The following is a 12821-nucleotide window of genomic DNA, read 5'->3' on the forward strand; positions in this document are numbered from 1 at the left end:
TTTGCCAGCTAGAAAGGTTGTATTCCAGACTCCCATGCAAGGGGACTTGGACAGTGAATGCCTTCTCTTCTTGGTAAAGAAGACTTCATTATACATTTCCATCTTTCCTATGTATACAGGTGTACTCCAGAAGGTAAGAATAGAAGGACTGATTCTCATTTAATTACCCACCCTTCACCTTTTTTTGGCCAAGGCAATTATGCTCATCACTCTTAGTTCAAAGTAGCATAGAAAGACTGGTAACCATGTTTGTAACCTAACAAAAAAGTAAAGTTCCTCATGTGTCTTTAAGGTGAAAATTACAGCCAGCCTCTCCATGAATCCCAGTAGTCTGGTAAATAGTGCACAGGATTAAAGCTATGAGGTGTTAATGAGCTTCCTCCTGTGTATCGAGTTTGATTCCCAGTAGTCTGAAAGTTAACAGAGTATTAAATCTGCAAGCTGTTAACGAGTTTCATCCTGTGGTATGGGATTAATACCTCTGTGTGACCTTGAGCAAGTCTTAACCAGACAGCGCTAGGGCAGTTGGGAAATTGTGTGAGGAATTTGGATAGTCTCCTGGAGAGCATGCCTAGTTACTGTCTGTGGATTTACGGACCCACTCTTCAGTTGAGCATTTTCTGAAAGGTGCAGTCACCACAGTCTTCCCAGGAAGCCTGTTCACCCATATTGGGACCTTTATTTTGTAGCAGCAGAGACAATACTGGCTCATTTTGATCCTATTTTTTTCACGGGTTCTGTAGTGTTTTTTTTTCTCCCAGAAAACACTGTCTTTAGTAGCCTTTACATGTGCTAGAAGATTATATGAGCTGTAGGCCTTGATATATTTAAAAAAAAAAAAAAAAAAAAAGACCATGATTTTTGTCATTGGACACAGTATGTCCTTTAGCCTTAGTCCATTCTTTATAGCCAAAGTTTACTCAGAATTATGTAAGAGTCAAGTAAAGCATTTAATGGTCATGCAAAAGCAACTTGGGTAGTATGCCACAAGCTTTGCTATTTTTGAATGTACATGTTTGTCATAGGTAGTGAAATTCTAAATGTAAATGCCATTTATTGGTGTTCTCCACATGCCTCTTCTGAAAATGGGCCTTTCCCAGGTAGACTTTCCTAGTTAAAAAATAAGTAAATAATAACAACAAATAAGCAATTAATTATTTAAAATATGTAAATAGTCTCATTCATGCCTGGTAAACAGGAGTGGTTGATAATGCACACAGTCTTGAAATGGCTAGTTAATTGCATTCTTCTTTGTTGCGACTGACTTAAGCTAAAACTTCCACTGAGTGACCTCTCAAACCTCCTATATCAAAGGCACATAGGATATATGCAAATGACCCTTATGAACATCAGGTGTTTCAGCTGTATGGCAATTCTGAATGCCCATGACTTATTTCTTTTTAAGCCGTTTCAATGGACATTTTCAGGTCAATGAAGCCAAACCCCACTAGCTGTGGATATGCATATTTCGGCCTTGTTATGACCTCATCAGCACAGCACAAGCAGAGTGTTCGACTAAACATATGAAATACAGCGCTTAGTGACCTCTCAAACCATTAGGGTGACTGCAAAATATCCCAACTAACAAACTAAATCAGTGTGTGAGAAGGTCACACAGAAAAAAAACAACCAGTAAGTAAGATTACTTACTCACTCTTTGTTTTAGTTTGCTAGTTGGGATATTTTGCAGCCACCCGAATGGTAATGGACATCAGCTGGGTATAACAGCCCTGTGTTTCTTATGCTTAGTCAAATACTCTGCTTGTGCTGTGCTGATGAGGTCATAACAAGGCCGAAATATTCATATCCACAGCTAGTGGGGTTTGGCTTCATTGACCTGAAATTGCCCACTGAAACGACTTAAAAAAGAAATAAGTCATGGGCATTCAGAATCGCCATATAGCTGAAACACCTGATGTCCATAAGGGTAATTTGCATATATCCCATGTGCCTCTAATACAGGAGGTCTGAGAGGCCATTCAATGGAAGTTCTAGCTTGGCTGGAGTTTTCATTTCGTTTTTACGGATTCTTTTTTTCTGTGTGAACTTCTCATTCTTTCTTTTAGTTTGTTGTGAGTGACTTGGAAAAAACACTGCAAGGGCATGTGAAAGTAGCTACTGCAGTGTTTTCCTTCAAAAGATATGCAGCTCTGCCTGCAAGGCAGCCACTTGGAAACACTGTATACACCTTTTCAAAGCAGTACAAACTAGATGTTCAGTGAATGAGCAGGGCTACTTTTGTGATTGCTGTTTGAGATCCCCAAGGTGTAGTTAACTGCACTGCTACTCATCCCATGGATAATAAAGATAATGTGGTAGTGATCCTCATGATTAACTTTAATACTATTGTGTGAGATCACACACAGTGTAGTGTACCTGCTTTCAGAATGTAGCCAGTTGTCATCCCAGTCCTTAAGGGAGGCCCTTCTACAGACCTCATAGTTAGACCAGTCAGCCTGAACAAGCACATTTTGAAAGCTGATGTTGAAAATCATCATGGAGATTATTTAGACAAGAAAACATCTGCAGCCTAACTCTCATGTTTGGGAGCATTTTCCTTAACCATGCAGGCATCACCTCCATTCAAACTACGTTCACATTGTCTACACAATGGTGCAGTAGAAATGGTCTTGCCTTCAGGTGTTAAAAGTATAGCATTCTGGCTTTTGGCAAAACTCCAACCAGCTTTATAAACTATTTATAGGTTCATAGGTGTTTACTAGGCTAACGACCACAAGGGCCTTTTTAAGCCTAGCCATGCATCCCAAATCTCTGACAAGTTCTGATACCTTTAATAAGTGTAAGCATGGACCTGGGAAATTAACCGTTTACAGGTTACCTGTGTCCATTAGCGACATAGGTGCCAAACCAGGGATGAATTTCCGGTTTCCCCATCCAGTTGTCCAAGTTGCACTTTAATTGGGTTAGGGAGGAACTCTGCTTCACATGGATGGGGAGCCTGTTCCATAGACAGAGTAGTCTCTGAGATATATGCCTCTCTCTCCAGCAGGTCTTATTTATATCACAGGCAAGGTTTAAGTCTTTAAAATGGGTAATTCTGGTACTGTTTGTTTTGTGAATACAAAAGAGGTCCATCAGAGTGGGCATAGATCTCCCCTCAAATAAACACCTGTCCCATGTTTCAAACCCGAGACCATCACACCTGCAGACCAGTGCATTAAGCTGCCATGCCACGCAACTTCGTCGCAGCAGCTAAAAGTTGACAAACTTGTAAAAGTCCTTTTAATGATGATGAACTTTCATTTGATTTTCCATATAGCTGCTACCAGATGCAAATGGGCTTGCCCCTCTAATCCTCTGTGAGGTTGAGTCCAGTGCCAGAGAGGAAATTTCACCCTTCACAAAAGTCATTGGACCAACTATACAATGATGAATCCTATTATTTAACGTACTCACATGCTTTCTTGTACATGTGGGTAAGGTAAAAAGTTTCCTAACAAAGTGACTTCAAGGACCTCAGGCTTGCTTTTAGTAAAGACTACAGCAGCTCTCTTCTCTGTGTCTTTTTTATTTAATCGCCTTTGTTAAATTATCACTCAAGACTTAACCACGTATTCATTAATAAAAAAATAAATCATGGCATATTAACTTTTTTCATTTACATACATTATATTACATTTATGTCTTTCTTTATAACTCAGTTAGTCCAATATTAAGACAGTTGGGGATTGGCAGTAATGGTTAAGGTGTTTGCTTCACATACACAAGATACAAGGTTTGATCCTCACCTTGGAAGGGAAATTTGCTAGACGTAAAATGGCCTGCAATGGCAGCTAGCCTAGTACTTGCCTAAGAAACAATAATTACATAAAATGCCCAATCTCTGCCATTTCTTAAACTTCATTCCTCCTCCTCCTGAACATTATTTTACATATATTGTTTCCATAAATTCCATTTATTTCTATGTAATTTTTCCTACCCCTTTGTAAAAGTTCCATTTCCTGTTCTTTCATCTTCATCATCACCACCCCCCTTTTCCCATTTTCTGCATAGGGTGGGGTGTCATGTTAAATGTTGCAATCTCTTTTGATTCAGTGAAACACTCCTACTTTCTTTGGCACTCATGCCTGACTGTCACAGATAATCTCTTACATCCACCTGTTTGCTGGGCGTCCTCATTTCCTCTTGCCTTCTTCCTGTCTTTCCCAAATCATCTTCTCCAGATTGTCGTCTGCTTTTCTGCACATGGGCCTGAACCACCATGAGGGATGTCATCTGTTCTCTTTGATCATTTCTGCGACTGGAGCTACAGTACTTTGACTTTTGCTCTTATGTTTAATTTCTTTGTCACACAGTGTGCATCCTATCACCTGTCTCAGGCACTTTTCATCACCTCTAGCTTCCTCGTCTGCTGTGCCTTTACTGTCCAAATTTCTATACTGTACAGTAGTACTGTTCACACCACTGTTATTTGCTTTTCAGCTTCTTTAGCTTTCTTCTGTCATACACTACACCTGCACTCTATGCCAGTTGGGTGCAGCCCCTCTGATTCTAGCTTTCCCCTCCTCATTCAAAGTTTCCTTTTCCTCAACCACCCCTTCCAGATACTTGAAGCTGTTAACCTTTCTACTATCTTCCCTTCTGTCTCAGTTCTCAGCTTCTTCTGATTTCCCCAATTTGCTGCCCGTACCACTCTCTTATCTGTACTCTGTTTCGTCCCATGTGCCTTCAGTTTTGCATTCCATTCCTCTATCCTTTGCTGAAGTTCTTGCTCAGTTTGCCTGTACTGCCCATCATCTTCATACAGCAACTTTGTTGAACTGTCCCCTCTGACCTATTTGCAGATGTAATCCATCACCAGTATGAACAGGAGTGGGCTCAGAGCTGAATCCTGATGCACACCCACCCCCACTGGAAAACCCCTCTGTGAGACCTACCACTGTTCGTATTTGAGTCATTGAGGCCTTGCACATAGCCTGCACTAATTCTACCAATGTTTCTGGACTTCAGACCTCCGCAGGACTGCACAAATCGGCTTTCTTGGAAACTTGTCATATGCTTTCTCCAAGTCCAGGAATGCCTAATTGGGCTCTTTCCTCATCTCTAGCTTATTTTTGTCTGTTTGTCTCACTGCAAACAATGAGTCAGTTGTGCTGCATCCTGATGTGAATCCAAATTGCTCATCTCCCATTTTACTTTCTACTACACTGTGTTTCCATTTATCAAATCACCCTCTCCAGAACTTTCATGCAGTGTGACAGGAGTTTGATACCTTTGTACTGCCCACAGGTGTGGAAGCCCCCTTGTTCTTGTACAGTGGCACAAGTATGCTTATTCTCCAGTCATCTTGGATACGCCTTTTTTTCCACACTGCTGTGAGTACATCATATCTGCGACCTCATCTGAGCCTATTTCCACCTATTTCCTTCACTTCTCAGGGTGCTGGAGCCCTGAATAATTCCTTGAACTGCTTGGCTGTATTGCCCTTCCATCTTGTCTGTTGGTTACATGGGCTGTCCTGCCACCTCTGTGCCATCATGTCATCCACTTCCAAGCTCTGTCCTGTCAGTGAACCTACACCAAGTGTAGCAATTCTTAGTTCATGTTTGGTAGGTTAATTAGTTTTACTTCCAGCTTTCACTCAGCAGAGCTATCCCAGGTAATCCAGGCTGGGCAAATAGACACTCGCTGGACAGAAGCTTATTGACCTAGGGCTTTTTGGACTTTATGGCAGGCACACACTGACCAGTGGGGCACATAAACCCCCCCCACCATTAGCATGGGTCCCTGACATAGGTCAGAGTAGGCCAGATCTCAACCCACTTATAACTGGCAAGTACTCATGCCCATTTAGTGACATTAGTCAATATGATCTAATCACCTAAAGCCATATTTTTACACCATTGATTGGCTTGCCCTGCCACGGTGTGTCATCTGTGATCCATGTTCTCCTGTGATGAGGATACTGTGCACCACAGTAGATGCCCAAAGCAGTTGGTCTGTACAATTTTACCCCTATAGGGCACTATGTAGAGTATGTGCTGCTGCCCATAGCTCCATTCATTGATGAGTTTGAGATGGAAACACCTGGCATGTCTTTCAGAGGTGGGAGGAACCCCACAGTGACACCATACAAACACCAGACAGTCGTTGGCCGGAGATCCGGATTGAAACTTATACTTTGTGCATGGGAGATGAAGACCTCAACCCTTATGGCAGCTAGTATTCTTTCATCTGTTTTACAATATTCAATACATGTGATACAGTTGGTTTAAATTTTTGATTTCCGTTTTCCAGTAATTGATTTTTTTGGCAGCCAGTAGAATTAAATGTAATGCCTTACTATGTCTAGGAAATTTAGATCCTGTGTTCCAGCTCAAAAAAAGTAATTTCCTTAATTGCAGCCATTTGGTCCTCCAAAATTTCTGACATAGTATTCTGCAGAAAATTTTTAAAATCTGCCATCTTATAACATTCCCAAAAAACATGCCCTAGTTACCTATGGAATGTAAAAAAACCTATCCAAATACTTCCACACAAAAATTGTAAACCTTCTGGACTTTGCTACATACTTGGGAGCCATACATATGTCCTCCCATTGTAACTTAGTAAATTGCTTTTCCAGTCTATCGCCCCATTTTTTTTCTAGCCTCCTGTGATCAGTTCTATAGTTATCGTAGAATATTTCATATGCCCTACTAATTTACCCATTTCACAGCAGTTTCCATTTTATATTAAACTAAAAACTCTATCAGAGCAGGTTTTTCACTTAGGACTCCTCTATCCCTTTTTTTTTGCCTATACTCATGTATCAATCTCTAGTAAGGAGGACTGTCTCCAACTTGAAGTACAAATTTCTTGTCCTCGTCCCACTCTGTTAGCTTTCTGGGCTTGGGAGTGCCTTCTGCATGTCCTCCCCACGGTTGGGTAGCATTCGAAAGACGTGTGCGTAAATGGGCGTGTCTTCGTTGAAGGTTGGGTGTCGAGCTGACACCTTGGCGTTTCGTAAAAATCTACTGCCAATCATTAGCGGACCGGAGTTCCGCCGTGGCGACCCCTTACCGGGAAAAGCTGAAAGACAAACGAACAACAACTGGATTCTTTTCTAGTTTTCTCCAGAAACTTTCATCCCTTCTTGTGTATTTTCAATACCCCTCCTTGCAGTCATCTCTATTGGGAAAATTTCCTTTTTTCATTCTGGTGTTGGTATAGTTCTTAGAATATTTTATGCAACTTTATGAATATGATATTCAATTTGGTTATTCTCAAGAATCTGCATCCAAACTCTTACTCTCTCATTATTTCTTGAATGCCCCCTCCCCCACATCATTATCCCTTTCCATTTTGAATCATAAACGTCTGCTTGTGTTAAGCATATGAGCCTTAACTGCATAGGTGTAAAATATACCTCCAAGACCCTTAATCCTAAACCACCTTGTTCTAATGGTAGGATTAGCTTACCCCACTTAAATTATGTCCTCTTCCCATCCTAGATAAATTCCTTCAACTCTCTATTAACTATAATCCATAACTTTTCATTGGGTTAATAAAATGTCTGACTTGTATATAAAGCTACATAGACTAAACATATTTTCACTGGCTTGTCTCTTACTATCCATATCCATAAATAAGAGCTTCTAGTTTCTCAGTTTTTGCATTTTCTTTTTAGTCTAGTCCCACATATCCTATGACAGAAGTCTTTTTAATCCATACTCCTAAATAATTAATTGTATCATATCCCCGTAAATATGTATGCATATGTCATTGTTTTACAGTTATAGCGTTTGTTTTATCTTCATTCATTTTATATCCTGAAAAGACTTGAACTTGTCTCAAAATGTTCTGTAACAAATCCACGAAAGGACATTTCATTATCAAGTACAAAATCATATCTGCAAATAAAGCCAAAATTTATTGGTTATCATACCAATTATATCCTTGATTTCCTGTTAATCTCATTGCCAGTGGCTCAAGTAACTGGGGAAAGGGGACACCATTGCCCTGTTTCTCTGTTCAAACACAACCTATCAGATAGGAACCCATCTCTGTTAATTCTTGCCTCCGATACTTCATTTGTCCTCCTAATTAACTTTATCATTGTATCAGGAAATGTGAATGCTTTCGTTGTCCTACTCCTAAAATCCCAGCTTAGTCAGATTAATGCATTCTTTGCATAAAGGCCCACCAACAGCAGCAGTATTTTATTACATTCCACATCCCTCTTGGATTATCATTGCTCTATTAATGTTGTCAAATGTTTGCCTCCCCTCCACAAAACCGATTGATCCATATCTTTCAGTTTTGGCAACACCTTTGCCATTCTTTAAGCTACTGTAGTTACAAATACTTACGGTTTGTTCCTTCTTTGAAGGTTTGGCGTTGGGCTGGCAACTCGGCACTGTAAAAATCTACTGCCAATCATTAGCGGACTGGAGTTCCACTGTGATGACCCCTAACTGGGAAAAGCCGAAAGAGGGGGGAGAGAGAGTTACAAATACTTGTGGTTTAAAACTGAAGTGGGTGTAACAACGTCTTCAGTTTCTTTCAGTTTCTTTCTTCCTTACTCCCAAGCTTCAACAGGAATACCATCTGTTCCTGGAAACTTTCCTGCCAATTGAATATTTATCTCCTCCTATTTTAACTATTAATTGTTGAGCCTTATCTTTGTCTAACGTTGACATAATCGTCTTTCATAAATATTTTAATTTGTGCTCTTTCTTGGTTTCCATATTCCTCTGCTTTATACAAATGTTCATAAAATTTCCTTAATGTCTCCAATACCACTATAGAATCCCTGTTTATTTTTCTTGTCATAGGCTCCTTAAGTTTGGTGACAACCCTTACTTCTTTTTGTTGCCTAAGTTGTTGTGCTAAAATCTTTTTTGCTTTGAAGTTATCAAATAATAGTCTCTATTGTTTGTGATTCCTTTTACCAAATATGACAGGAGATGCTGTCTCTTAGGTGAATATAAGACTGAAGTCTTGGCGAGGTAAAGGAGTTCTGCTTCATGCTAGAGATATCTGAAAGCTATGAATGTCAAGCCTGAATGATAGCTGTCCACATGAAGCTAATGTCATGGATAAGGAGCAATACTGCAGCAGTGAGTCTTGTATTCAAGTATGCTATTATGGTGAGTATGCTCGTACAACTGGACTTTTTTTTTTTTCACCCAAAGATCCTTCTGTATATGTGACATATCCCCATGTAAAAAACATATCCATACCTTGTAGTTTGTCTTTTAAGAGTTAAGACTGTGGTACTACTTCAGCATATGTTACAGCTGCATTATTGTCATGTTACAAGACAGAGTAGATGATGAATCTACGACTAACTGATGCTTATTTTACAATTCTGAGCATTTTCTTGTTCTGGAAGGTCATGAGTTATTCAGTAACCGAGGATCTTAAATTTATGCTTCAGAATAAACAGTATCCCCTTCTGAAATGATCATGTTTTGCAAATTGTAGTGGCTTTGTCATGAGACTTCGTTACATTTGCAGACGTTTAAACATAAGCAAAATCCAAGGCTTTCAGCGACTTGTATGGTTTTCAGAAGAATTTTAATACAGAAATTCTTTCCTTGTTGTAGGATGTCATTCTTGCATTTGTTGCTGTAACCTGGGTAGATGATGGTCTTTGGTCCTAAGTTTGGAGGATGACATCCCCTCTGAGGTTTCTATAATTAATTGCCTTTTCTAAGGATAAGATTATGGAAGTTTACATTCCATTTTATAGATTTGCTTGAAATTATCCAGTCTCATTGCAAGCTGGTGAATCTTTTGTGTATTTTATGGGTGAGGGAACAAACTGCAGTCCACCCATTAGAATTGAAGGTCTTCCTACAAAAGTTTACATACCACCCTCTACCGTGACCTAATGTTAGCACCTGAGTTGATGTTTTTCTCTTGACTTAAAGATGAGTCATCTGAATAAGTTTAATTTTCCATGACTAAATTATCTTGGTCACTAAAAAGGACCTGCAGTTCTAATTAAGAAGCTCATGTTTTTAATAAAAAGGTTTGGATTTGTACAGGTAATTACAGCTGTAATCCCATCAAAAAGGATGCACTCTGGACTTGACCTTCGAGCTCATTGTCACATTGACCTGATGTTAGAGCCTTTTGCTATGAATCGCATTTGGTCCATTTTAGCTAGATCCCCTAGGTTGGTCACATGAGCTTGAGCTGTTCAGTTACAGAGTAAGTAGTGGGTTTTCTTGTTGTATAGCTTCTTCTGAACTGCATTGTCTCTCACACTGCAGTTCTGGTCTTCAGTCAGACTGGCACTGATGCTGTCACTCTGCTCCATACCATGTACTTTATGCCTCAGTTCAAGTGCTAAAGCGATGGTAAGATCTTTAGCTTCTCAATTTTTCGAGAGGAAGATGAAGGTTGTAGCACTGCTGGAGAATTTCTTGCTTACCTGAAAACAGACTTGGGCTGGATGGAAATTGTGCATGTTACTTGTTAGAATTCTCCTATAAGAAGCTAGTGTTTTGTTTAGGCATCCTTTTTATACTTCTAGATGGCTAACTACTTTTCTGGACAGGGATTAGACTATGCAGTCTAAATGCATTGCTAACCAAAAAAGCATCGCCGCTACCTTTTTTTATATTGATAGTTATCCTGATAAGGCAGGTGCTTTCTGAACTGATTCTGCATTGGGTTATCATATGTTGACTACTCAGAGACTGTTTGATCAAGAGTCATTGATCTGCAATTTAAAGAAGCGACACAGGGCCAACCAAGGAAAGTAGTATTTCACCTGGATATCTTGATCCCAGTAATTTTCTGGACAGTGTGCTCATCTCTGAGGATGTTTTTCCCCAACAGTATTGAGAGGTTTTAATCACTCCTCCCCTCAAGAAGCCTTTTCTTGGTACGTGCAGTCTGAAAGATTTCTGCCATGTGTCTCACCCAACATATTTGTTTGGTTCTGTCAGGTAGGATATGTCTGACCTGATTTATTAGTGTCTCATGGCCTTCTTGATCTTTACCAGTTCCAAACCCATTTCAGTAATGAGGCTGTCCTCCATAAGGTGGCTAAAAACCCTTTGGTAGCTGGAGATCAACATTATACTGATAATTTAGTTTTGGTCCCCTTAATGCCTTTGCAACATTTAACTCTTTTGACAGTTAGATTTTGATCACGGGACTATGTATTCACTATGACTTACTGCCACAATCCTCCATTGGTTTGCGTCTTTCCTTGCAGCAGGTCATTTCAGATTTTAATTAATTTTTTTTCAATTATTTCAATTTCTCGCTTTGGTTGGTTTGAGGAATTTTAGTTGCAGGGTGCTATGGTCTGAGCTATTTTTGTGCCTGATATGTCTTGAGAAGGTACTACCTAAACAAGTCAGTAAAATGGTTTCACCGTCTTTTTTTATTATGTTTTTTATTTTCTCTGCTTGACAAAATAAGCATTTAAGTAGTTGCTTAATCAAGGAAATCGGCAGAATAAAGATTTAGTCTTTTCACTCCTCTCCTGAAAATGTTTAATGTATGTATATTGTCATCTCTAGATAAATGTCAAGGCCAAATGAAAAAGCCTTTAAGTCTGTACTTTTGAAAAATAAATGTAATGTGGTTCACATTGTATATGCACTCAAGATAATTTTAAAGATTTAACTGGGTTTACAGAATAATGACACTTATTCGTTAGAGCCCAACGTAATAAAATGACTTTATAAAAGCTCTGCAGTAATAAGCCAACTATTCAAAGGGTAAAGGAAAGAGGTGGACTCTGTATTATAAACTGTGCCAGGAATGTCTTCACTGTTGAACAAAAGATGGTGTGAAATTGAGGAGAGGGAAGAGTGATTTTTCTGACTTTTTTTCACCAAAAGTGCTTTTTGAATTGAGTAACCACAGAAATCTGTAGTATGTGGATATTGCAGTGTAAGGCATTGCTTGTATCAGTGCATTATACTGAAACCTATCAGTATGAGCACAACTGTTTGCAGTCCATCAGTTTTCTGCTTTTTACCAGACATATATTATATGCATGCACATACTTGGATGGCTACTGCAGTGTGAATGTACTTTTTTGGGTATTCTCTACCCCATAGCTGTTGTCCGATCTGATGTAGAATACTACCCTGATCCCTGCGATTTTAACGATTTTTCCTGTAAAGACATCTTTGTTCAGTTCTTTGTCTCTTTATCTCTACTCTTCAACTCTTGTCTGTCTACATGTGTTTAATCTTTCTTTGGCAGGACTATGAGAGCAAGCTGGAGGCCTTGCAGAAGCAAGTGGAGACACGCTCATTAGCAGCTGAAACTACAGAGGAAGAAGAAGATGAGGAGGAAGAAGGTGTGTATTGAAATTCTTTATATACCTAAACAGCCCAGTAGCTGTTTCACTCTTCATATTAATGTGTAATGGTTGATTGTGGGCCTTGGAGCTGGTCTGGCAGCTATTTAAGCCTGAGTGATGTTACCATATAACATTTGTTCAAGTAGAATGAGCCAGAGCTATGATTTGCAAAACTATGTATGCACTCCATGCCTTTCTTCAAAGATGGAGATTGTGCTCTAATGTCTGAATTGTTGCACACTGACAGCAGGAAGTACATGTGCACAGAAACACTTTTGATGAGAGATTACAGTTGGAAAACCAACCATACCTAAAACATTCTTAAAATTTGCCACAATCAGTTTTCATCTCTCGCATTCCATAAAGCCGTTATCTCGTAATGCAGGTGGGTGGGTGTATGTCTGCCTGCCTGCTTGCTTGCATAAAGCCAAAAAAAATGTCCTAAAAGTAATAAGAAATAAGATGAACAAGGAGTTACTATGTACTGTCTAGGCTGTAGGTAAAACTGAGGGGGAGCTATAGACAATGGAACTCTGTCAAC

At 39.5% G+C, this 12821-nt stretch overlaps 1 protein-coding gene across 1 annotated transcript in view; it reads left to right on the forward strand.

The window, feature by feature from the left end:
* Positions 1 to 12821, forward strand: part of KIF1B (kinesin family member 1B) — a gene marked incomplete in the record, with an annotated part of 2363676 nt that overhangs the window by 1185870 nt on the left and 1164985 nt on the right. Inside the window, 1 exon segment of the mRNA XM_044063146.1 lies at positions 12181 to 12277. Coding sequence (XP_043919081.1) covers positions 12181 to 12277 — 97 coding nt within the window.

Source organism: Protopterus annectens, chromosome 2.part1 (assembly GCF_019279795.1).
Source record: "Protopterus annectens isolate FY-2018-M chromosome 2.part1, PAN1.0, whole genome shotgun sequence".
Lineage (NCBI taxonomy): Eukaryota > Metazoa > Chordata > Ceratodontiformes > Protopteridae > Protopterus > Protopterus annectens.